The 26,107-nt window shown below is 48.2% G+C and overlaps 1 protein-coding gene across 1 annotated transcript in view; it reads left to right on the top strand.

Moving 5' to 3' along the window:
* M1AP (meiosis 1 associated protein) overlaps nucleotides 1–25,871 on the top strand; it is a 55,905-nt gene extending 30,034 nt beyond the window's left edge. The window contains exons 3-9 of the mRNA XM_061582972.1: nucleotides 4,080–4,278; nucleotides 12,877–13,053; nucleotides 14,699–14,861; nucleotides 23,709–23,850; nucleotides 24,138–24,362; nucleotides 24,754–24,897; nucleotides 25,142–25,871. Of these exons, the coding sequence (XP_061438956.1) occupies nucleotides 4,080–4,278; nucleotides 12,877–13,053; nucleotides 14,699–14,861; nucleotides 23,709–23,850; nucleotides 24,138–24,362; nucleotides 24,754–24,897; nucleotides 25,142–25,270 (1,179 nt within the window). The 3' untranslated portion in view covers nucleotides 25,271–25,871. The remainder of the gene's footprint in view (nucleotides 1–4,079; nucleotides 4,279–12,876; nucleotides 13,054–14,698; nucleotides 14,862–23,708; nucleotides 23,851–24,137; nucleotides 24,363–24,753; nucleotides 24,898–25,141) is intronic.
* Nucleotides 25,872–26,107: the final 236 nt, after the last annotated feature.

Raw genomic sequence — 26,107 nt, 5'->3', positions numbered from 1 at the left:
GAACCAAGAAAATAATCGACTATGCTAGCCCCCGTTCTTGATAGGTATGTGTAGGCGCCCCTGGAGTAGTCCCATGAGGAGCCATTTAAACATACCAATTGGAATTTTAGGATCAACTGAGAGAGAGCTGTACCGTATTTGTTAACTACTTGGTCTTTAGTACTTCTATTTAGAATTGGGGGGTCTGCAATATATTTATTTAAAGAATCTTCATTTGATGAGGAACAAGGACCCATTCTGGCGTTAAAATCGCCTCCAAGGAGAAGCTCATGAGATATAAACTTAGATAATAATGTTTCCAAGCATGTATCTAACATCTGCCATGGGGAGTCTTGGTGGGTAGAGTTTGCCGGGGGAATATATATATTTGCGCAGATAAAGGGTGGTAGGCCAGGGATCTTTATACCCAGGGCTATGAGAGGAGTTTGTGTCTCTACAGTAAGATCTGTTATGTAGCTAGTAAGGTGAGTGGCCACCAGGGTGGCTATACCACCCTTAGCTCTACCCTTAGATGAGATTTTAATGGCTGGTTTTAGCCAAGTTTTATACCCTATAAGTTCAATAGGCTCTCCTGGTGTTAGCCACGTTTCCTGCAAAAGAATAATTTCAAAAGATTGTAAAAATTGCATTAGAGCCAAGTACAATATTTTGTTTTTCCAGCCAGCTATATTCCATGATATGATAGATATAAGGTAGTCCTTTTGAGAGGTGTCCAGAAGGTTATCACTTTTGCAATGACTAGATGAAGTTATTAAATTGTTTGTATTGTCTATTGCTCTTGGCTGTTGTCATGGGCAAGGGGTTATAATATTCACTGTTGGCATAAGTGTACTCACATTAGACGATACTCTATATGTTGGTAGTGTTCTTTTGGAGAAGTCTGGATTAATAATTTGGTTTTGGACTGGGGATCCCATTTCTTCCGGTTGTAGCATTCGCATCTCTAACCAAGTAGGTTCTGTTGGTGGCCTCTCTTGGTCTGGAACTACTTCTCTAGGTTGTGGGCTGGAGAATCTCCCTTGTCTTCCAGGTGGAGAGGAGTTAATTTCACTATTGGAGGTCAGATGTTGTGGTAGAAGTTGTTGAAATAGGTTTTTAAGAGAGAGGACTTTTAGGTTGCTTGGGGTCAGCATCTGGTCTGGGGAATAATTATCTTCATTTGGCTTGGAGCTTTGCTTCATTAGATTATGTATGAGGTTGACCAAACTGAAAATTATGTCGTCTTGGTCAGGTTTCGATAAGCGCTTGTACGATTCCATAAGGAAGCGTTCTTCTGGGACAAGTCCTTCTTGCCTCAGATTCTGATACTCCGGGGCATCATTTATATGTCGAAATTGGCAATGGGTTTGTCCGGTAGAAGTGATTTGTTGTCCTTGATTATTCAGCCCCCTAGGGGTTATCTGAGTTCGATGCTTCTTAGTCTTTGTCTGTGAAGAGAACTGTCTACACAGTGGCTTGGGTGGAGCATTATTTGCAAAATAGCGTTGCAATGAAATACCATTTGCAAGGAAATCTCCCTTGAGCTTGTAAATACGGTCAGCCAACTGTGGTGAATGTAAGGTAAAAATAGCCCGCTTATCTGGCTCCATAGAAAATAAGTGGGTCGCATGTTTAATGTAAGTTTTATACCGGATATCTGGTAGAAGGGTCTGTAGGCAAGTATCAAAGCATTGTCTTATTGAAGTAGTCCTCCATCGATCCAACGTTGTTACTGAGAGAGATACCACTAGTTTTTCTCTTTGTAGTTGTAGGTCCCAGTTCCAGTCATTGCGATTATTTGGGGAGAAGTGAAGTTTTTGTTGCGAGTTAGTAGTATCTTTGGCGTTGATTCCATTGGGTGGTAGCTCTGAGGCCAGACTAGCTACAGCTTTATCATTTCCTACAGTGGTGCTTGTATGTGTCGAACTTGTGGGGCTTACTCTTTGTGATAAGTTTTCACCTTCAGGGGGTAATTGATGAGTTTTAGATGGAGTATCTAGTAATTTAAAAAGAGGTTTGAAGTTCATTTTTCTATTTCGAATCGGTTTGGAGTTTTTAACATTTTTAGATTTTTTCGGTCTTTCCTTTTTTCGGTTATCTGGACATGTTATCTTGGAGCCCTTTGCCTTAGTCCTCATCCTTGGTTTCTGTTTCAGAATCTCCTTATTTTGAAAACTGTTAGCAGGTTTATCTTGATCAGGAAGAAGAGTCCCCATAGACTTAATTAAGGTGGTTAATAAGCTATTTGTTTCCGTTATATACGCCTTTATTAAGCCTAGTCCCTCAGTTACTGCCCTGCCCCATCCTATAGAGAGTAAACTGAGACCAAGATTTTCCTTATTCGGGATAGAGTTGTTTTTAATGCAGTTATCAGAGGCTCTTGATTCCTGGAGTTCTTCCATCGGGTCGCTAATAACTATTTCTGATGGGAGATCTTCAGCCTTTGGTGTTAATGAGCAATTAAGGCCCGCATCTTGTAGTTCTTCTGCTAGGCTTCTGCCATGTGGATTTTCTTTGAAAGGTCTAGTTGTTAGTTGCCGGTCTAACGACCATTCGTGGGGGGATTGATGTTGTGGAGTAATCTCAAGGTTACTTAAAGGTGCAGGCAAGGCTTGGGTCGCTTCCATTTGTGTGGGAAAAAAATGGGTTATTTTAGTTTGAGAAGTTATTGGAGAGAATATCTCATCTTCAGGGACAATGCCCATTTCCTTGCATTTTTTCCTTGTAAAAACCATCAGTTTGTAGCTTAAGTAGCTTAAGCTCTCTTCCCGTAAGCAGAACTCTAGTGCAAGGGCAGCTTATCGGCTCAGTTTGTAATAGAAGATATCTTAATTAAGCCAAAGTTCATAAGATCATAAGTTATACGAGTAAGTTGTAAAGTTCGTTCGTTGTTCACCAGCTGGGTGTTTTTTTTGGGGGGGGGGAGGGATAAATGTTTCTCTTGGCGTCCTCTTAAGTCAGCTTTATTTGCTACTATTTGCTACTATTCCGGTTGGAGTACAGCGAGGTATCTTGATTATTATTAAGTTTGTAGCTTTGAAGCAGCTTTGGAAAGTAATAACATCGTTAATGAGTGCTCCTAATCTTTGCCTTTCATAGAGGGAAAGTTTTCGTTGTTTAACTAGTTGATTAAGTAGTTTATGGAATTTCTGAGTTTTATGTTTGGAAGAGCTGTGTAAGAAACGTTCTTACCGGATGCTGCCTCCCGGAAGTTCTTTTTTCAACTACCAACCCACAACCCATCTCTTGAGGTTGGTCTGGAAGCTGCAACTGGTGCAGAAAGTGGCGGTGCAACAGCTCACTGTGGCAGGGTATCACCAACATGTTGCCCCGCTGCTGAAAGAATTGCACTGGCTGCCAATTAGGTACCAGGCTAAGTTCAAGGTTCTGATTTTGGAGTACAAAGCCCTTTATTGCTTGGGACCAGGATACCTGAAAGACCGTCTTATCCCTTATATACCCACTGCGCTCTGCAGGTGAGGGCCTCCTGCAGATACTATCTTATCAAGAGGTCTGTTCAACACAACATAGGAAGCAGACCTTTAGTCTAGTGGCACCTACCCTTTAGAATTCCCTCCTCTTAAAAATTAGATATTTATTTTTATTTATTTATTTATTATACTTGTATACCGCCCCATAGCCAAAGCTCTCTGGCACCATCTCTGTTATCTTTTTGGCGCCCTCCTCTTTCAACAAGCTTTTTAAGTAGAGACCATATTCCAGTCTGTGTCTGTGCTGGAATTGCTTTTTAAGATGTTTTAAAACCTTTTTTAAAAAAAGCTTTTTAAAGATGTTTTGTTTTAATATATTTTGAAGTCTGTTTCTATGATGTTTTAGAGTGTTTTAGTGTTTTTGTTTGCCGCCCTGGGCCTTACTGGGAGGAAGGGTGAGATATAAATTTATTATTATTATTATTATTATTATTATTATTATTATTATTATTATTATTATTATTATTATACTTGATACCAATTGGCCCAAGGTTGTCATCCACAGAGGTTCATAACTGAGCAGGGATCTGCGCAAGGGTGGTAGTGGTGGTGGTGAAAGTGCAGCACTCCCCCACCCCCCAGGCCACTGCAGTGTGGCTTCTCTTCCAGATTACAGTCCTGACCAGCCAGCTCAGCGCAAAGATGGCCAAGCAACTGGAGGCTGGGCTGCAGGGTGTCGACCTGCTCAGTCTCCGCCAGCTGCAGGTTGTTGAGATCTCCAGGGGGACAATGCAGGGGCCGTCCGATGATGCTGAGTGCAGCAGCTGTCCTGGGGAGGGAGCCGCTAGCAGCAGCAGCAGCAGCAGTGGTAAGTGACCCATCCACATGCACACTCACCTTTTGCTAAAACTGGGGTGCTTCTGCACAACGGCTGCGGAGGCATTACTTTCAAATTACTGGAGGCGCAATTTCAGAGTGTAATTCCAAACGGCGCTTCACCAAGCAGCACTCCTCATTGTTACTGCCCAGCAGTATCTGTCTCCATGGCCAAGCTCTTTCTGTAACGTCTACTCAGAAACACATCCCATTCAGTAAAGGTAAGGAGAGGAGCTCATGGCTTCTGTCTCTAATTTCTTATTGTTCAGCTCATCGCATTACTGGTTAATTACTGGTAAAGTACCCTTTAATTGCACTGTCAGTTTCTGTTCCCCATGGGGGAAGGTAGTTCTAATTACTTGGTTCATCTCATACGTTTTTTTCCTCTTGCTTTTATAGAACATTAAAATAAAACAAAAGCAATGAAAGGAAACGAGTCATTGAAGTTCAGCCACCCTGTGTGGAACAGAAATTGAGTAAAGACCTAAATCACTGAGGTCTTGCCATACAGTTTAATTTTAGCAAAAATGGCCTAGTTTGATTAGAAGCCAGGGGTGCTGGGGATGGGGTGGGGAGTTAACTCACCCACCCCAGGTGATATTTGCTAGATTAGGGGAGAGTTATGCAGTGTGTGTAAGTTTCACTTAAAAGGGCACATAGTAACTTTGGGCAGAGTGAGAATTTCATTGGGAATGCAGTGCTGCTTTTTGGCTAATGCAAAGCGATGGGAGATTCAGTCACAGATCTTGGTCATCTCATCTATTTTTTCCCCTAGTTACAGACAGCTAAGCGGCAATTAATCAATAATTCATGGCTCAAAGCGAGCTATACTGAAGAGGAAGCAATTAGAGGCAGAGGGAGTTATTCCTTCCACAGGAGGAAATCTCTAATTAAAGGCACGAGAGCCCAAAAAGCCTCAAGAGCACTTTACCTGTCCCCACTAGACAGGCTGGCACTGCAGCTGCATTTTAAGGGGGGGGGAATCACCACAAATCAAGTCTTGAGGGGAAAAGGCAGGAGGACAACACAGAAAGCCCTGGAATGCAATCAGGTTGGCAAAAGCACTGCCTGGATTCTCTGTTGAAAGTGAATGAATGAAGGATGGTTGCAATTCAGGCTAAACTGCTTGAGACTGAAGCAGCAGCCTTGATGGTTGTGATGGTCACTGGTGTCCTGTGGGGACTGCAGAGAATGAACCGGCTGCAAGGAACCCCAGTGCAGTTAAGCATTTGAAGCAGCAGAGCAGGCATGAGCCACCTACCTTCTCTTGGGCCTCCAGAGCACTCCCCCCTCCCGCTCTTGCCTGTGGAGGCAGAGCATAGCCATCATGGCTAGGAGCCACTGATAGAGCATCCCCTCTATGGATTTGTCTAATCTTCGTTTAAATCCATCCAAATTGGTGGCCGTCACTTTCTCTTGTGGGAGCAACTTCCATAGTTTAACTATGTGCAGTTACGAGGACATCCGCTAACTTCAGGGAGCCTGAATCCTCCTGGGTCATTTGAGGAGCTGGGCTAGATCGTGCTCCCTTAAGAACATGAGCAGAGCTCTGCTAGATCGGACCCAAGGCAGGGCCATCTTGTCCAACCAGCACCCTGTTTCTCAGAGTGGCTAACCAGATGCTCTTAACCACGGACTCCTAACTGAGCAGAGCAGAAAGAGCTGTCTAAGCTGGTGCAGAGGAGATACAAGCAAGCCAGCTCTCAGAGAGTGAATGAACAGGGAGAGCTAACAGGAGTTTGGCAGAAGAGTTCAGCAAGGGAGGTCAAAGGGAGGTCCCTAAAAAATGTTTCTCTTGTACGGCACACCACATACCGGTGGGACTCTCCTATTTACCCTGAAGGAGGACAGGACAAAGCACAGGCCATTCCAACACAAGTAGAAAGAAAGGAACAAAAGGTAGCAGAGACTATGGACGGGAAGGACACTCCCGTGGTGGTGACCTGCAAGGTGTGTACAATGCTTGTTTTCTTGCCTGAGAACAGCATGGCATACACGTGCAGCAAGTGCAAGCTGGTGGCACTGTTGGAAGAAAAAGTGAGAGGCCTGGAACAGCGGGTGGCCACACTGCAGAGTATAAGAGAAGATGAAGAGTTCTTAGATAGAACGCTGGAACAACAGCAGCAAAGAGAAGTACAGGAAGTGGAAGAACAGCAACCTGTTGCAGCAGAAGAGGAGACTGTTGTGGGGAGCAACAACGAAGTGGAGGAAACTCCATGGAGAAGGGTGACAGGAGCAGAAGAGCTAGAAGACACGCTTCACCGGTGGAACTACGGAACCGCTTCCAGGCACTTGAGGATGAGACTAGAGGACAGCCTGCAGGGGAAGAATTACAGGAGACCTACGCAACAGCAAGCGAGAGGCTGAAGCTCAGTCAAGCAGAGGCAATGAAACCACGCCCCACGACAAGAAGAAGAGAAGAGTGGTGGTGGTGGAACACTCCCCACTGCATGGCATTGAAACCCAAGTATGCAGAGAAGACCCATAAATAAATAGATGGTTATCATGTAGAAGAGGATTTTAATTTTGGGGGGATTGCAAAAGTATGACTGGGGCAACATGGCTTCCTGCTGCCACCTACTGGACGCAGCAGCATCTATCTGTTGTGTGGTTTGCAGTTTGCCCTCTGGATGGACCCCTGCATGGAAGAGAGAGGGAAGGAGGGAGGGGTGTGTGTTTATATAGCCTTCTCAGGGCTGTGTGGACAGGGGCAGATGGTGGCTTCTCATTACTTTTAAGCTGGAGCTGCTTTCTCCTCTGGCTCTGACTCCACTGTCCTTCCTCTCTGCCTGCCTGATCCCGCCTCCTGCTTACTCTGGATTAAGCCACCCTCCTTCCTTGGGCTGTGGCTGGTTCTCTCTTCTGTTGGCAGGCAGGCATGCAGGCAAGGATTCTCACTCCTCCTCACTCAGAGCCTTGTGGGCTTCCCACTGGGATCTAGCAGGTCACTGTGCTGGACTGGATGGGCCTTTAAACTGCCAATATCACAGTGCCTTCATGCAAATCTCTATTATCTTTTTGCTGCCTGCTGAAAACTCCTCTTTTAACAAGACTTCCAAGTGGAGATTTTTGTCCCAGTTGGCATCTGTCTTGCATTTGAATTAATTTTTATATATGTAATTGTTTTTATTGTCTTTATGTTGTTATGTGCCTTCAAATCGATTATGACTTACAGTGACCCTATGAGTCAGCGACCTCCAGTAGCATCTGTTGTGAACCACCCTGTTCAGGTCTTATAAGTTCAGGTCTGTGGCTTCCTTTGTGGAATCAATCCATCTCTTGTTTGGCCATCTTCTTTTTCTACTCCCTTCTGTTTTTCCCAGCATTATTGTCTTTTCTAGTGAATCACGTCTTCTCATTATGTGTCCAAAGTATGAAAACCTCAGTTTCATCATTTTACCCTCTAATGATAGTTCTGGTTTAATTTGTTCTAACACCCAATTATTTGTCTTTTTCTCAATCCATGGTATCCGCAAAGCTCTTCTCCAACACCACATTTCAAATGAGTTGATTTTTCTCTTATCCCCTTTTTTTAACTGTCCAACTGTCACATCCATACATATAGATCGGGAATATCGTGGTCTGAATGATCCTGACTTTAGTGTTCAGTGATACATCTTTGCATTTGAGGATCTTTTCTAGTTCTCTCACAGCTGCCCTCCCCAGTCCTAGCCTTCTTCTGATTTCTTGACTATTGTCTCCATTTTGGTTAATGACTGTGCCAAGGTATTGATAATCCTTGACAAGTTCAATGTCCTCATTGTCAACTTTAAAGTTACATAAATCTTCTGTTGTCATTACTTTAGTCTTCTTGATGTTCAGCTGTAGTCCTGCTTTTGTGCTTTCCTCTCTAACGTTCATCAGCATTCGTTTCAAATCATTACTGGTTTCTGCTAGTAGTATGGTATTGTCTGCATATCTTAAATTATTGATATTTCTCCCATCAGTTTTCACACCCCCTTCATCATGGTTCAATCCTGCTTTCCGTATGATATGTTCTGCATATAGATTACAAATAGGTTGAAAAAATACACCCCGTCTCACACCCTTTCCAATTGGGAACCAGTCGGTTTCTCCCTATTCTGTCCTTACAGTAGCCTCTTGTCCAGAGTATAGGTTGCACATCAGGACAATCAGATGCTGTGGCACCCCCATTTCTTTTAAAGCATTCCATAGTTTTTCATGATCCACACGATCAAAGGCTTTGCTGTAATCTATAAAACACAGGGTGGTTTCCTTCTGAAATTCCTTGGTCCGTTCCATTATCCAACGTATGTTTGCGATATGATCTCTGGTACCTCTTCCCTTTCTAAATCCAGCTTGGACGTCTGGCATTTCTCGCTCCATATATGGTAAGAGCCTTTGTTGTAGAATCTTGAGCATTACTTTACTTGCATGGGATATTAAGGCAATAGTTCGATAATTACTGCATTCCCTGGGTTCCCCTTTCTTTGGAATTGGGATGTATGTTGAACGCTTCCAGTCTGTGGGCCGTTGTTTAGTTTTCCATATTTTGTGACAGATTTTAGTCCAATTTGGACAGATTCAGTCTCAGTAGCTTGTAGCAACTCTATTGGTATGCCATCTGTTCCTGGTGATTTGTTTCTTCCGGGTATTTTAAGAGCAGCTTTCACCTCACATTCTAAAAATTCTGGTTCTTCATCATACAGTTCCTCCCTGAATGAATCTGTCATCCTGGCATCTCTTTTATAGAGCTCTTCAGTGTATTGCTTCCATCTTTCTTTTCTTTTATCTTGGTCAGTCAGTGTGTCCCTGTTGATTATTCAACATAATTATTATTATCTTTATTTTTATCCCGCTCTTTTTCCAAGGACTGGAACTCAAGGCGGCTTCCAAATATAAAAGTACATATAATTACAAGCAAAGAAAAAATCTACATTAAAATACAATTAAATTATGTGCAATAATAAAACCATTTAAATATGCAATTGGAGTAATTCAAAACTCACTTTAAGATAGTATAGATAAAACAGTAAAACAATACAACATCCTCTTCAACCGCATCCTTAGGAACCAACGGTTCCAAAAGCCTTTCGGAATAAAAAAGTGTTCACCTGCTGACGGAAGGACTGCAGGGAGGGAGCCATTCTTGCCTCCCTAGGGAGGGAATTCCAAAGCCCAGGGGCAGCCACTGAAAATGCTCTATCTCACGTCCCCACCAATCATGCTTGTGAGGGTGTTGGGACTGAGAGAAGGGCCTCTCCTGCGGATCTCAAAGCCCGGGCAGGTTCATATAGGCAGATATGGTCTAACAGATAGCCTGGACCCGAGCCATATAGGGCTTTATAGGTCATAACCAGCACTTTGAATTGTGACCGGAAAGAAACTGGCAGCCAGTGGAGCTGTTGTAGCAGGGGAGTTGTATGATCCCTGTAACCAGCCCCAGTTAGCATTCTGGCTGCAGCTCGCTGCACCAACTGAAGTTTCCGAACAGTCTTCAAGGGCAGCCCCACGTAGAGTGTGTTACAGTAATCTAAACGGGATGTAACTAAGGCATGTGTCACCATGGCAAGATCAGGCAACTCCAGGAACAGGCGCAGTTGGCACACTAGTCTTAACTGTGCAAAGGCACTCCTGGCCACCGCAGAAACCTGAGCCTCCAAGTTTAAAGCTGAGTCCAGGAGCACACCCAAACTGCGAACCTGCGTCTTCAGGGGGAGTGTAACCCCATCCAGCACAGGCTGAATCCCCATTCCCTGATCTGCCTTTCGACTGACCACGAGCACCTCTGTCTTGTCTGGATTAAGCTTCAATTTGTTCACACTCATCCAGTCCACCACTGATGTCAGACATTGGTTTAGAACCAAGACAGCTTCCTTGGAATTAGGAGGAAAGGGGAAATAGAGTTGAGTGTCATCAGCATACTGATGGCATCTAACCCCAAACCTCCGGACAACCTCTCCCAGCGGTTTCATATAGATATTAATAGCATGGGAGACAGAACTGAACCCTGAGGGACCCCACAGACCAACAGCCAAAGAATCCCCCAGCACCACCTTCTGGGACCGCCCCTCCAGGAAGGAATGGAGCCACTGTAAAACAGTGCCCCCAAGTCCCATCCCAGCAAGGCGGTCCAGGAGGATACCACGGTCAATGGTATGGAAAGCCGCTGAGAGGTCCAGCAGAACCAACAGGGACACACTCCCCCTGTCCAGTTCTCTGCGTAGGTCATCCACCAAGGCGACCAAAGCTGTCTCCGTCCCATAACCAGGCCTGAAACCAGACTGAAATGGATCCAGATAATCTGTTTCATCCAAGAATCCCTGGAGCTGGGAGGCCACCACACGCTCTGTTACCTTACCCAAAAATGGAATATTAGACACTGACCGATAATTATCCATTATAGAGGGGTCCAGGGAGGGCTTTTTTAACAAAGCCCTTACAACTGCCACCTTTAGGCACATTGGAACTCTGCCTTGTTGTAAGGGGGCATTAACCACTCCCTTCACCCACTGCAACTTCACCTCCCCGCCCCCCAGGTCTCGCCTGCTGCAGCACAGAGAAACCTGGTGGGCAAAGCTGAGAGAGATTACCCCCCCACCTTCATCCAACCAGGTCTCCGTAATACAAGCCAGGTCGGCGTGCTCATCCAGGATCATGTCCTGAATGGCCGTTGTTTTACCATTCACCAACCTGGCATTCATGAGCAGCATTTTCAACTCAGGGGGACTGTCCTACTCTTGGTTTAAATTTCCCTTTTATTTCTCTAATCTTTTGGAATAGGGCTCTTATTCTACCCTTTTTGTTGTCCTCTTCTATTTCTATGCAATTTATTTATTTATTTATTTATTCAATGTATATACCGCCCGACTAGCATAGCTAGTAGCAATAACTACTGTAATAGTTGTTTTTGTCCCTATGTAGTGGTTGGTTCTAACCATGTTTCTGTCTCATTTTGCTTTTGCTTTCCTTCTTGTATGTTGCAGTAGCTTCAAGATGCTTCATTCATAAATGGAACAGAATGCTGTGTGCAAACTATTTTATTTATTATTTATTTATTATATTTATATTCTGCCCTTCCTCACTGTTGCCTCCCTCAAAAAAGATATTACAGAGCTGGGCAATCAAAATGATGAAGGGGATGGAGTAGCTCCCACCTGAGGAAAGGTTACAACAGCTGGGGCTTGTAGTTTAGAGGAGAGGTGTGGGGAGGAAGACATAGGTTTATATGAGTATGCATGGTGTGATGGACTTGGTCAGAGGGACGTTTCTCCTCCCTCTCACATAACACTAACCCAGCAGGACCATCCAGTGAAGCTGGGCATTGGAAGAGGCAGGACAGACAAAAGAAATCACTTCACGGAGTGCCTAATTTTTCACTCCCAGAAGATGCAGTTGGATGGCTTTAGAAGAGACAGACAAATCCATGGAAGGAGGAGCCTTGGTTGGGTTGGACTGGATGAGCCAGGAACTCCTTTCCAACTGTAGCTTCATAGTGGGACTGTTGAGAAAACATGAAGCCCCCTCTCGGCAAGACCATCAGAGGGAGTGTGACGATCCCACCAGCTGGCGCTACCTGTGATACTCCCACCAGGGCCACCACCTGTCAGGATCTCGTTTTTTATTTCTTCTCTCACACGCTCTAGCACAGATCTCACAAGACCCCACTGCTAGGCAGCACCACCAGTCACTCCCTGTAAACAATACTGCTAGAGACTTCACCTTAGTCTCCCTATAGCTTGTTACTTTGTGTCTGGGTGCCCTTGCTGTCCACAACCCCCTTGTATCTTTGTCTATAAAGCATACAATCCTGGGTTGCTCTGGATACTTGGCAATGTTACAATATCTTCCTTCACCGCTGCCACCATTTATTTGATACTGTTTCCCTCCAGCCTTGGTAATTACCCTGCCCTCCCTTCTGGTCTGTATATCCCCAGCCAAGGATCAGGCTTTTGGTAAACCAATAAAAGTATTTATTTGATAACACTAGGAAATAACAAGATTACTTTAGGAATGTTCAACAAGCGTATGGTTTCATATAGTGTCACTCTTTATGTTTCCAGTCATATATATTCTGCCTAAATACCAGCCAAATATAATTCAACCCACAACCAACTCCAATCCGCGCTCCACAACCAATCGCCAGCAACTCCCCCCAACTCAACTGTCATCCTCTCATGTATACCTTCAGCCATTCAAACACTCAGCCAATCATCATCCACCATTCTCCAGCATTCTAGCCCATGTACTCCCCCCTCTTACTCAGTCACTTACCATATATCACTTAATAAACCCGCACTTACCATATTTACAGATATTAAAATACAGGGACATCACAGGGAGCTCCCGCAGCTGTGAGAGCGGTGGGTCATGTTGCTGCTGTGGGGAACTGGCAGGGAACTCGTGTGTGTGTGTGTGTGTGTGTGTGTGTGTGTGTGTGTGTGTGTGTGAGTGAGTGAGTGAGTGAGTGAGTGAGTGAGTGAGTGAGTGAGAGAGAGAGAGAGAGAGAGAGAGAGAGAGAGAGAGAGAGAGAGAGATGAACTTGTTGGGATGTCCAGGCTGCGGATCTGTGAAGTATTCTTGGGCAGGGCAGTCTGGTCTGCATGGGGCCTCTTTCCTCTTCCTACAGAGAGTGCCATGATTCTGGGCTTAGCTATTGACCTCCAGACAGTGGAGAATGATGTGGTGGCCTTGGAGACTTTCTTCAAAGCCTGGTTCCATGACCACAGCACTGATCAAGAGCACCTCCACCTCCTCCTGCCCGCTGGAGTCATCAGCCACTCTGCTGCAGCCAAGATAAGCCTGGGTAATTTTATTTTAACAGGATTTATATGCTGCTTAAACAGTATATAATTTACATAATATCGTTCTGTCAGGGCAGCCGTTCCACAGGATGTCGGAATCTGGGCTTTAGCATGGCGGCACCTACCCTTTAGAACTCCCTCCCACTGCTTATCAGGCAGGCCCATTCTCTGTTGTATTTTCAGCACCTGCCAAACATGTTTACGTTTCAACAAGCCTTCCAAAATCTATGTGCCAGTTGGTATCTGTCTTGGATTCAAATTGATTTTATGTGAATGCTGCTGTTTCATACTGTTTTTGTATTTATATTAATTTCCTAAAAATGTTTTATGTATGTGCTTGCTTTCACTATTTTTATATATGTAACTTACATATCTTATTGTATTGTTAATTGTTTTGGGGTGCCTCATTGGAAAAGGTTCATAAATGAAAATAGCAGCAGTAGTAGAAGTAATAAAATAAATAAAATATAAACATTAGAATAGCCAGTGAAATCAAATGTTAAAAAGAAGTTGACCTAAAAAAAGCTCAAAATATAAATAAAACCAACAGTTTTGAAAAATATACCCTATAAAATAAAATTATATATTAAAATACATGTGCATGTCTGGGTAGTCTTATTGAAACAAAAAAGGTTTAACAGGTGCTGAAAACAAGAAGGCAAAAGTGCCAGCTTAGTATCAATGGGCAGAGAGTTCCAGAGAGTAGGGCCTGCCACACTGAAGGGTTGAGTCCTTGCAAGTGCCTAATGAACGCTGTGTGGCACTTGGCGTAGAACAGCCAGCTCCGCAGATCTAAGTGGCTGAGTAGGGCAAGGCTGTCCTTCAAATAAACTGGTTCCAGGCTGTTAAAGCCTTTACATACTAAGTGTTAAAGCCTTGAATGTTGGCCCTGGTAATTAATTGGCAGCCAGTGCAGATCTTTTTGCCCAATTGTGATATGTTGACAGAGTCTCATTCCTGTCAGCAATTGTGCTGCAGCATTTTGCATTAAGTGCAGTTTCCAGACCCAGTGCAAGGGAAGCTCCACGTAGAGTGCAATGCAGTAATGTAATCTTTTAAGTTCTTCCCAGTCTTTGCCTTCCCTTCACACAGCGGCCAGCCAGTTGTACCCATGCCAGCTTCGCTGAAGGGCTGACTGGTGTGCCACAGACTGAGCTTCGTGGTCACTGTGACTTTGTGGAAATCACACCCTCGCTCACCCTGGAGCTGCACCAGCTGGAAACGGCAGGCCAGAGCATTTCTCTCTATGCTCCCCACCCCAGCATCTGTTGTATCTAGTGCTTGCCAAAAGAGCCTGCCTACACGCATAGTCCTGATCCCTCCAAACCTCTACATAGCCCAAACTCTCTGCTGTAGTAGCTCTCAGCCCAACACTAGATGTTGTGTTTGGACTTCATAGAATCAGAGAATAGTAGAGTTGGAAGGGGCCTATAAGGCCATCGAGTCCAACCCCCTGCTTAATGCAGGAATCCAAATGAAAGCATTCCTGGCAGATGGATGGGTGAACTCTCTGAAGCGAGAGGGGGTGGCTCAGAGTGGTTCCCAGCTGCCCACATGTCATTTGAAGCATGTTACTGGGTGGGAAAGCAGGGCATGCAGCCCCAGCACCAGCACCCCGAGCCCTCACCTCTTCTTCTACTCTTGCAGTGTGTGTGAAATGCGATACACAAGAAAGGCTCCTCAGTCCGGCTCTGTTTCCTGCCGCCTGCAGCAGTGGTGGCGAGAGCATGACACGAGTGGATAATGCCAGCAGCCCCTTCTGGATGGCAGCTGGGCAAGGCCTGGCACCACGCAAGCTCCGGGTCCTCAGGTACCTGCCTGGGGGGCACTTGAGGGTCCAGCACGGGGGGGCAGAGGGGAGCAACAATGGGATCTTTTGGGAGGTCTCAGTCTAGACGAGGGCCATGCCTGTCCTGCTATGTGGCCCCTGTGCACCCAGAGACAAGGCCCTTCCGCAGTGACCAGTTTCTAACGGGAGAAGAAAAGCCAGGAGCCCGGCCCTACATCCAAGATCTGTGACTGTGACAAGAGGTACTCTGCCCATTATAGACACTCTTTATTAAAAAAAAAGTGCTGGGGCTAGGCCCCGATACTCCTTGCCCGAGATCAAGGCCATGCTCCACAGGTGCATGAAAGGGCTGCACCTGGGTTGCAAGAACAGCACTTTGGGGCATCCAACAAGCTGGTGGTAAAAGGAAGTAGAATTGGGACCTGATCTCTACTGGCCCTCAGTGTGAACAGTACTCTCCCTGGATGCCCATTAATTATCCATAGGGCATTCTCTTTCCATCACTGCCTTCCCAGCTTGCAGGGTGCGGAGGCTGGCCCTCTCCTGCAGGTGAGCCCACTCCTTGCCTTTGAGGAGGAGCAAGGTCTGTTTGGCCCAGGCTGGAGTCACCTTCTGGTTAGACCACAAAGCCCACTCTGGGCTGCCCTTGGGGGGGGTGGCATGGAGTGTTGAGCCCCCTCCCAGAAAGCTTTTTCTCCTAAGAAAAGAGAATAAGTGGGGAAGGGGGAGCCTTAGCAGAGAAGGACCAGGGGGAGGGGGTGTCCCTCTGCCCTGCCATCCAGTCCACAGTGCATCCAGCTGGCTGTGCTTGCTCCAGCTGGGCAGGCAATGCCGCCTTTGCTCTGCCTGGGCCATTCTCCAGGGGAGGAAACATCAAGTCTGAAATGCACAACTGAGGCAAGCAAGGAGGCTGGGAATGCAGCAGGATTCAAGCGGGGGGGGGCACTTCATGCCCTTGCTCCTACCTGTGGCTGGCTGTGGCTAAGGGCCATTTCTGTCTGAGGTTTTTGCTGTGAGGAGGAGTGCCAATGTGAAGGAGGGAGTCTGCCTGTGGCCAGCAAATTAAGATACCCCTTTTTGCCACAAGCAGAAGGTAGGGACAGATTGGAAAGAAAATGGGCAACTTCTTAGCCCAAGTATTGGTGACTTGGAGCTGTGGGCCAGACTGGGATCTCTAGCCTGAATGGGCAGGTTGTAAGTGGCTGAGAAGGCCTCTCTTGTGGCTGGGACCCTTGGAAGTGCTGGTGCCAGTCAGGAAGCAGTCCTGGGCCCAGGGGAGAGGCAGGCTGGCTGGCTGCTTCCACACTAGGCTTCTGCTCTGGAATTGCTGATTCATGTGCTAATTTCTTACAGGGCAGTCGCATGCCTTCGTCATTAAATCATTGCTTCCCCCCCAGTGGTTCTTCCAGCTCTTTTGAACGTTCAGAGGATCTGGCTTTGGGCACAAAGCCCCAGAACAGTAGCCCCATCTCCCTGGGGTGCAGAGTGGAAAACAGGCAATTGAGGCACCTTGCAGAAGGAGCTGTCCAGGAGGCAGCAGGGAGGACTGTAGGTGCCTCACCTTGTCCTGTTTCTGTTCATAGCCACTTTATCTTCTCTCACGTCCCCTGAGCCTTCTCAGCCTGCATCATTCAGTGGCACTTGGGATGCAGTGAGCGGGCCTGTTGCTGACCTCCCTTCCTGAAAAGCAGCAGCAGCACTACCCCCCATCTCTTGCCGCTTTCAAAGTCCAAGAAGCCTTAGGAGCAGGGAGGGGGAATCCTCCTCTCTTGGTTGTTGTTGTGGTTGTTGTGTGTCTCCAAGTCGATTACGACTTATGGCGACCGTCCAAGAGCATCTGTCGTGAAGCACCCTGTTCTTACTGGCAAGCGGGGTGGAGCCTCTTGTGCTCATGATTGCTCCATGGTTCTGGTAACTGCCTGGGCCAATCTCACAACCTACGGCCGAGGCCCTGGAACTTGGTATGTGCTGAGCTGGCCCTTTGGGGTCTCTGGCTAACACAATGAGGCAAGCGCTCTCATAGCGCCAGGAAAAGAGGAGGCAATGGACTAGAAATGATTTGTGAACCTGCTGTGTACTCTGTTTAGGGGAATAGGTGAGTCCCTCCCCACTGTTTGATCTGGCCCTTTGCCGTGGCAAGGCCGGCCTCCTGATCCAGGATCATGAGGAAGGAGTGGGTGAACTCCCTAAGACGTTGGCTTAAAGGACATACTTGCTTCTCTGCTCTTACTGTGCCTTCAAGTCGATTACAACTTATGGCGGCCCCATGAATCAGGGACCTCCAAGAGCATCTGTCGTGAACCACCCTGTTCAGATCTTGTAAGTTCAGGTCTGTGGCTTCGTTTATGGTGTCAAGCCATCTCTTGTTTGGCCTTCCTCTTTTTCTGCTCCCTGCTGTTTTTCCCGGTATTATGGTCTTTTCTAGTGAATCATGTCTTCTCATGATGTGTCCAAGGGATGACAACCTCTCTTAGTGCGGAGGCTGAATATGCAACAGGAAGCCCCGCAACAACAAATAAATGGCTGCTTTGGCCTGTGGTTTTCTCTGGCTGGGAAGGTGGAAGTTGCGGTCCAGGGGGGCTTTCCTCTTCTTCCACCCACTACCCACCTCTGTCTTGGCATAAAGAATGAGACCCCCACCCCATTTTCTTTTTTGCCTTTTTGAAAACCAGCAGAGTCAAGCCTCAGCAGTCCCTTCGCTGCTCCCCTTCCTCCATGTCCCCACAAGCGTATTGCAGGAGGGGAATAAATTGTCCCTCACAGACCATAGTGGGATGTGCACATGCATGCACGCACACACACACACACACACACACACACACACACACACACACACAGCATTACACGCTGGTACTATGGGAAGCACATCGCACAGTAGAACAGCAATGGCTCAGGAGTACTTGGAGCTGCCCACTTGGGTGCCTCGTGGTCTGCCTTACTATGGCCTCCTGGCTCCCCGTTCCCACCCTTGCCAGGTAATGGGGAGGACTGTATGGGCTGTGTACACACCATACATTTAAAGCTTTCTCCCTCCCCCCCCAAAAAAAATCCTGGGAACTGTCATTTAAGAGTGCCTCACATGCTGAAGATACTTTTCCGAGGGTGGAGGGATCCTGGTAGTGGTCAATTTGATCATTAGCAACACAGATAGTTGGGTATGTGGTGGGAGTACAGACTGCAAGATTAACTGTCTGCCTGGTGCAAAGATTGCAGATGCCACCCATCATCTAGATAGCCTGGTCCATAGTGCTAGGAAGGAGTCAGTGGTCGTGGTGCATATTGGCGCCAATGACATGGCAAAATGTAGCATGAGGTCACGGAAGCAAAATTCAGGGTGCTAGGCAGGATGCTGAAAGCCAGGACCTGCAAGGTAGATTTCTCTGAAATGCTACCAGTCCCACGCACAGGGCCACGTAGACAGGTGCAGCTTGCAGTCTCAATGCGTGGACGAGACAATGGTGTCAGGAGAGGGAATTGGATTTGGTAGGCACTGGGGAACATTTTGGGACAAGCCAGGCCTGCACAAAAGGAGCAGGCTCCACCTGGACAGCAAGAGGCAGCTGGACAGCCATCTGTGGGGAATGCTTTGATGTGGATTCCTGCATTGCACTTGATGGCCTTATAGGCCCCTTCCAACTCTACTATTCTATGATTCTAAGATGGGACAGAACCAGACTGCTGGCACTTAAAAAGGTGGCAGAGCAGCTTTTAGACTCATTGCGGAGGGGGAGAGGGGAGCCGACACGAGCTGAGGGGTTCCTGTTTGGAGCAAATTTCACCCCAGGATGAAGATGAAAAAACTGATTAAAATTTAAATTAGGGTGGTATAGAACTTGGCATTGTGAGTGCAGAGGCTCAGGATAACTATTCAGAGACTGAAGTCCCACAGGCCAAACCACAAGTGCCAAAGACTCTTGAAGAGAGACACTGTATACAAGTGATTGTACACTAATGCTAGGAGCCTCCAAGGCAATGTGGGTGAACTGGTGTGACTGGTCTTATAGAGAAGAGCATTGATAGAGTGAGCAAAACAGAAACTTGCTGGAATGGAGAGAACCACTAGGGCATGGTTATCCCTGAATATAAACTCTATAGGAAGGGCAGGGAAGGGGGGTGCTGAAGGTGGTGTCACTCTGTACTTTGAAGAGGGCATTGAGTCCAGCAAGGCAGAAACACCAAAAGAAGCAGATTCCTCCACAGAATTGTTGTGGATGATGGTATTGAGCCCCAAGAGTAATTTAGTACTGGGGACATGCTATCATCCCCTTGATCAAAATGCTCAGGGGGATCTCAAGCTGAAGAATGAAATCAAGGAAGCATCCAAAGAGGAAATGTTCTAGTAATGGGTGACTTCAACTACCCTCACATAGACTGGCTACAGGTGTGTCCCAGTCATAACAAAGACGTAAAATTTCTAGTTACCCTAAATGACTGTACCCTACAAGAGTTGGTCATGGAACCAGCCAGAGGGACGGCGATCGTGGGCTTCATCTTAAGTGGCACCCAGGACCTGGTGCCAGATGTAAGTGGTGTTGAACTGATTGGGAGCAGTGACCATAGTGCTATTAAATTAAACATCCATGTCAATGGCCAAGAAAATCCAACACGGTCATACTTGACTTCAAAAGAGGAAACTTCCCAAAAATGAGGGGACTGGTAAAAGGGAAGTTGAAAGGCAAAGTCCATAAGTTCAAAACACTCTGAAATGCTTGGGAGTGTCATGCCCCCTTTGGAGGAGTCCTCAGAGGGAGAAGAGGAGGAGGACTCGGAAGTAACAGATGCAGCTCCCACTTCCTCTCAGCTGGCAGAGAACAAGATTCAGGCAACGAAGAAGAGACTCCCCTCCCACCTGCAGAGCGAAGACAACAGAGAGTCATGCAGCAGCAGTGTTGGCCTGGCCATTTAAGACAGAAGCCAGAGGACTGATTACCTATACTGTCTTAGGGAGTGGGATTTAAAAGACCACTCCTGGCTTCAGCATGTTGCTGACTACAACATCAGGCATGACCTCTGTGTTCCTCCTATCTTCCAGAACCCAGACCCTCGGACTGACCTCTCAGAAAACTGGACCTGGAAACTCCCATTGACTATGCCTCTTGGACATGGACTTGGCATGTGAGCTCAGAACAAACCCTCTGACCCATTCTCGCCTTCCCCCTGGTTATCTCTCCAGCCTGGCAGATTTATAACCCAAGCTGCCAGCTAAAGACTTTCTTCCTGTTGTCTTCTTCTTGGTGATCACTCGTGACCGAGTAAGATTGTCTTCCAAAATAAAGTCTTTAACAAAGGATCTATCTGAATCTGTATCCACCGCCAATGTACCAGTTCATGACTAGGGGCTTCTGGATTTCACAGTCCTGCCCCCGTCATCATTCACTGACCGCCATGGGACTTTTATTATGGAAGATGCCTGTGCGTGAATTTGTTCTACGTGGGGAGATCAGCACACCACGATCAACACACAATCTTGACAGAAAAAGGCTTTAATCCAATGGCATGGGTACCACAACGATTGGAAGTCCTTTATCTGCTGCAGCCTTCATCCGCCTTCACAGCCATTGTAACATACACATTGTTATCCTCCGCCTGTTCTGCCGTTGAGGACTTTCTTGGATCATTCTCTGTCTGGTTCCTCTCCCTTGACCTTACCGCCATGGGTGACCCTGCTGGGAGTACATGACTCCCGACAACATCGCTCATAGGGTTCATTGGAACACACAAACCCACTCACCGCTACAAGGTGACGATCCAGCGAGGGGTAAAGACTTTACGACCCTGACAATTACTAAGGAATTTATAGCCCAGCCTGCATCCCACCGATGCTGACATCTCCCTGTAAAAGCTGACAGGGAGCTGTTTAAAAACATAATATTATAAGCTCAACTAGAGTGTATACCACAGATCAGGAATGGTACCACCAGGACCAAAAGGATGCCAGCATGGTTAACAAGCAGAGTCAAAGCAGCTGTTAAAGGCAAGAAGGCTTCCTTCAGAAAGCGGAAGTCTTGTCCAAATGAGAACCAGAAGGAATATGAACTTTGGTAAAAGAAATGCAAGGAGACAATGGAAAATGGAAAAAATGGACTGCCTTCAAGTTGATCCCGACTTATGGCTACCCTATGAAGAGGGACTTCATGGTAAGCGGTATTCAGAGGAGTTTACCATTGCCTCCCTCTGGGACTAGTCCTCCCCAGTTCGCGAGGGCCTGCTCAGCTTGCCACAGCTGCACAAGCCAGCCCCTTCCTTGTCCGTAACTGCCAGCTGGGGGGCAACTGGGCTCCTTGGGACTATGCAGCTTGCCCACAGCTGCACAGGTGGCAGGGCACGTAACCCCTGAGCCACTCACTGTGGGGGGATCCTTAGGTGGCCCTTGACACCCAGGAGACACAAGCGGGGATTCGAACTCACAGACTCTGGACTCCCAGCAAGGCTCTCCTCCCCACTGTGCAATAAAAGATGCTAAAAAAAGAGTGCATTCAGAAGTACACTGCTAAAAGCATAAGACTAACAACAAGAAAAGTCAAATACATTAATAGTAGGAGACCATCTAGGGAGGCGATTGGACCCTTGGATGATAAGGGAGTCAAAGGTGTACTAAAGAACGATAAGGAGATTGCAGAGAAGCTGGATGAATTCTTTGCATTGGTCTTCACAGTGGAAGATATAGGGCAGATCCCTGTGCCTGAACTAACGTTTGCAGGAAGGCAGTCTGAAGAAATAATGGTGACAAGAAATAAAGTTCTAGATTCTTACTGACAAAATAAAACTAAACAGATCACTGGGTCTAGATGACATCTATCTGGAGTTCTTAAGTTCTTAAAGAAATCAAATGGGAAATTGTCAGTTTTCTAACGAAAATATGTAACTTGCCCCAAAGATCAGCCTCCATACCCGAGGACTGGGAAGTGGCAGTGTGACCCCAATTTATTAAAAATGATTGGGGGGGATCCTGGCAATTACAGGCTATTTGGATTAATGTCTGTTCTGGAAAAACTGGTGGAAAGTATTGTTAAAGATAAAATTAACCCTTAAAGATAAAATTAAGCCTCGCTGAAGCAGAGCCAGCATGGCTTCTGCAAGGGAAAGTCCTGTCTCACTAGCCTATTAGAGTTCTTTGTGAGGGTCAACAAGCATATAGACAGAGGTGATCCAATGGGTGTAGTTCCCTTGGACTTTCAAAAAGATTTTGACTAGGTTCAGAAAAGGGCAACCAGAATGATCAAGGGGGTGAAGCAATGAGGAGAGGTGGCAGCATTTGTGGCTTTTTAGTTTAGAGAAAAAGCAAGTAAGAGGTGACAAGACAGACGTGTACAGGAGGGCCCGCTTTTCAGCGTTCCACTAATACAGTGGCTAAATATTAGAGTAAGGCCCCATTCATACAGCGCTTGTTCCACTTTTATGGTGTTTTTCAGGCGTCGGGCACCATTTTATTGAAGGCGTTCCGCTTTTCAGCGAGTTTCGCTTTTAGGCAGGGGTCTGGACCGTAACCCGCTATGTGAGTGGGTCCTTACTGTACAAAATTATGCATGACAAGGAGAGAGTGGATAGAGAATGGGTGTTTCTCCCTCTCACAACACTCGAACATGCGGACATCTAATGAAACTAAACATTGAAAGATTCAAGACCGACAAAAGAAAGTACTTCTTCACAGAGTGCATAGTTAAAACTATGGCATTCCCTCCCACCAGAGTAAGGGATGGTCACCAACTTGGATGGCTTTACAAGAGGATGGATCAACTATATAGAGGATAAGGCTGCTGATGGCTACTAGCCACGCTGGGTATGCTGTGCCTCCACAGTCAGAGGGAGCATGCTTCTGAATACCAGTAGCTGGAAACTGCAGGAGGAGAGTGTTTTTGCACTCAGGTCCGGCTTGTGGGGTTCCCATTGTGGGGAACTGGTTGGCCACTGTGAGAACAGGATGCTGGACTAGATGGGCCATTGGCCTGATCCAGCTGTAGGGCTCTTCTTATGTTGGGAATTGTAGCTGTGTGAGGAGTAAATGACAGTTCCCTGGATTGTTGCAGGGGATGCTTTGAAGGTATGGTGTGTGCACAGACATGGAGAAAGTGTGCAGGGGAGGGGCCACACGAAGTTCTTCTAGCTGGGCTCCAAAGAACAGGTCAGAGAGCTGTCTAGTGGCCAATATCTTTCTCCATATGCAAGAAATTCATACCAGTTAGTGATAAACGGGTGAAGTTGAGCATTCTTGGGGGGAGGGTGACACCCTGCTCAGGAAGTGGCATGGCCTTGTGGGGGAGGGGGGCTGGCTGGGATCGTTGCACAGATGCAGGCCACCAGCTCCCTTTGCTTGCCCAGGCGCAACAGAAAGGCCTCCCTCGCTCAGGATCAGGCCAGATAGAGGCCAAGGCCCCAGAGGAGGGGGGGCAACAGACACTTGAACCTCACAGCGGGCTTCCGTTCCCTCCCCCCCAAGGCTGTCACTGGGAAATCCCCCAGAGTTGCTGACAGCCAGAATGCAGGTTCCCCTTTGGCCCAGGACATCCTACCAGGAAATGTGAATTGGCTTGCAGAAATGGCCACTCTGGGAACCCGGCCGTCCTCCTGTCTTGTTTTTAGGCAGCTGATAACAGCACTGTGAGGTGGGGAGGGACTTTGTTCTGCACCCTCCTGTTCCTCTCTGGCAGGCATGCCCCCAGCCCCCACGTCCAGTCATCTTCCCTCAGCCAGGTCAGCAGCCCTCTATGTTGCTCCAGTTTTGCGTAAGAAATAGCTCTTTAAGAAGAATAACGTTGGATTCCTGTCCTTCCTGAGGGCTCTGTGAAGAGCACGGCAGCCATGGGGCACATTCAGCCCCCCCTGCCCCCAACAGGCCTGGGGGCTGACGAGGGTGGCCCTCCCTTGCAGGGCAATGGAGGCTGAAGGGCTGTGTGCGTCTCTGCTTTTCGGGCTGCCCCTGGTCGTCAGGCCCACAAACTGCTGGCAGCTGAACTGGGATGAACTGGAGGCCAACCAGCACCGCTTCCAGGCCCTCTGCCACTGCCTACGGGTGAGTCTGGAGCAAGGAGGGCCTGCAGACCAAGGAGCCAGGCCAGGCCTGGGCTGATGGTGGGCGGGGAGCTGCTGGTACCTGCAGGTGCGCCATCCTGCTGGGCTCAGCTGCCATAGTGGCCACTCAGTGGCGGTGCCTGCCTGATGCCAGGCCCTGCGGGGCACACTGCGCCCTTGAGGAGGGGCAACCCCACCCTCTCCTGGCACAGACGGCCAGTTGAAAACAGAAAGGGCCTCCGCTCTCCCACCCCCAAACTTCTCATGGGGTTTTCATTCCTCTTTCAGAAACGGGAGTGGGTGCTTCTGGCCAAGTATGAACCCCAGCAGGAGGGGGCAGGCCCTGGGCCAGGCCCCTCCACGAACTCCTACCAGGTTCTCCGGCCCTCCTCAGATGCCGCTGCTGCCTCCTCTCTGCTGCTGTGCTCGGTGGTGGTTCGGGAGCTGCTCCTGCCTTCCAACATCCCTCTCCTGCCTGCTGACCCTCCTGAAGCGGCACTCAGGGACATGGAGGCAAGTGGGGAGGGGAGCCAGTCAGCTGGCGAGGGGGTGGGCTGCACCAGGAACCCCGTTAGGGAGGCGAGTCACGCCTTGCCAGGCTCAAGCCAAGGTCCTTCTGGCCCACCCTCCTTCCTTCCTCCCTGCCCAGCAAGAAACGGTGATGGTCCTCAGAAGAGGACATCTTGGCCAGCAAGTGCCCTTGCCCCGAACAGTGGGGCCATTTCCTTCCCAAATGCCCCCCTCTAACCCTTACCACACCCACAGCAACCAGGGCAAGTGCTCCCATTGTCCCTCCTGCTCTCAGCCCACCTCGCCTGGGTGTTGTGGGCTTGCTTTCCATGCTTGCTGGGAGAGGGTGGATGGCAGGGAGGGAAGGAGGCACACTCTCTCTTCTTTGCTCTAGGGCATCCTGGATGGCCTAGACATGGAGCCAGCCTACAACCCTCTGAGTGTGACCAGTCACCTGTACAGAGTCCTGAAAAGCAACCTGGGCCGGCCACTGGCTTCCCGGTCTCAGCGCCGGGCAGAACGGCACTTGCCTCGCCAGGTACATCAGGCAGCCACCTGTCTTGCCTCATGGAGGTTGTACAGCAACCTCAGTAGCCGCTAAGCAGGATGCAGTTTGGGGAGGAGCACAGGGCCCTTCTGTCCCCATTGTACCAGATCAGCTTCAGTAGCACATAAAGCAGGCAGCTATCCAGGCACAGCACCCTCCTCGTGGGTGCTCTGAGGCTGGCAGCTGGCAATGCCTTGGTGGTAACAGCCTTTCTGTCTCCTCTTTCTGCCCACAGCAAGCCAGCCGGTCTCACCCAAGCAAGGCCAGAGCCACCGTGGCTCCCCTGCCCATGCTTCCTCCCACTGCAAGCCCTGCGGTCCTCTCCCTTTTCTCCAGTGAGGAAGAGTTCCTGGACTCTATGTAAAACCAGCCCCGCAGAGCCTTTGGCTCGGTTAATCAACACATGATGCCCCACAGATAGCCCCCACAAACCCACCAGGGTTGAGGCAATATGGACGGGGCGGGGTGGGGCCAAGGCAGGCTCCCCCATCCCTCCACTGCCTGCTGTTGGCTCTCAGCCAGGGCCACAGTCCCCCCCCTTACAAGGCCATGGGTCTAGGGTATTTCTAGGGCAACCTCCCCCACACACACACACCCTGCCCCATGGGCTCAAGCCCCAGCAGGCTTTAACAGATGCCTCAAGGGCAGCAGAGCATTTTCCTTCCAAGCTGCGGGAGGTGAGCCATGTGGGGTGCTCCTTTGACCCTCCTACCCCATGTTCATATCGGAACACCAGACGCCTGCTGAGTGCTCTTCCCCCCCATCTTCCTCTCCCCCGCATGAAGGAACCCCTCAAGGTCTCTCTTCCCCCAGAACTCCAAACCCAGAGCAGGAAGGAAGGCGTCCCTTTCAGCCTTCCCTTGGTGGGAACAGGGGCTGTCCCTCCACTTCTGGTGACAAGACTGGACTACTTGCAGGAGTGTCTGCACTGCCTGCCTGCCTGCTGGGCTCCTGGGGGCCAGCCGGGGGAGTATCACTGTACCACTCCCCCGCTTTCTTGTTTCAGGTTTGTGCCTCTTCCTGTTTCAATAAACTCTGTCTTGGCAGATCTGAGCATTGGCCCCTCTGCTCTTCCACATACCACAGCCGGCCCTTCCAACAGCGCTATGCTGCTTCCCTACAGAAGAGGGCCCACCTCTCCCCCTGTGCATCAGCCCACAGAGGAAGCAGCAAGCAGCTGGCCTCCGGGCTGCAGGAGCCT

Source organism: Rhineura floridana, chromosome 9 (assembly GCF_030035675.1).
Source record: "Rhineura floridana isolate rRhiFlo1 chromosome 9, rRhiFlo1.hap2, whole genome shotgun sequence".
Classification (NCBI taxonomy): domain Eukaryota; kingdom Metazoa; phylum Chordata; class Lepidosauria; order Squamata; family Rhineuridae; genus Rhineura; species Rhineura floridana.
This window is presented reverse-complemented; position numbering and strand designations above follow the sequence as displayed.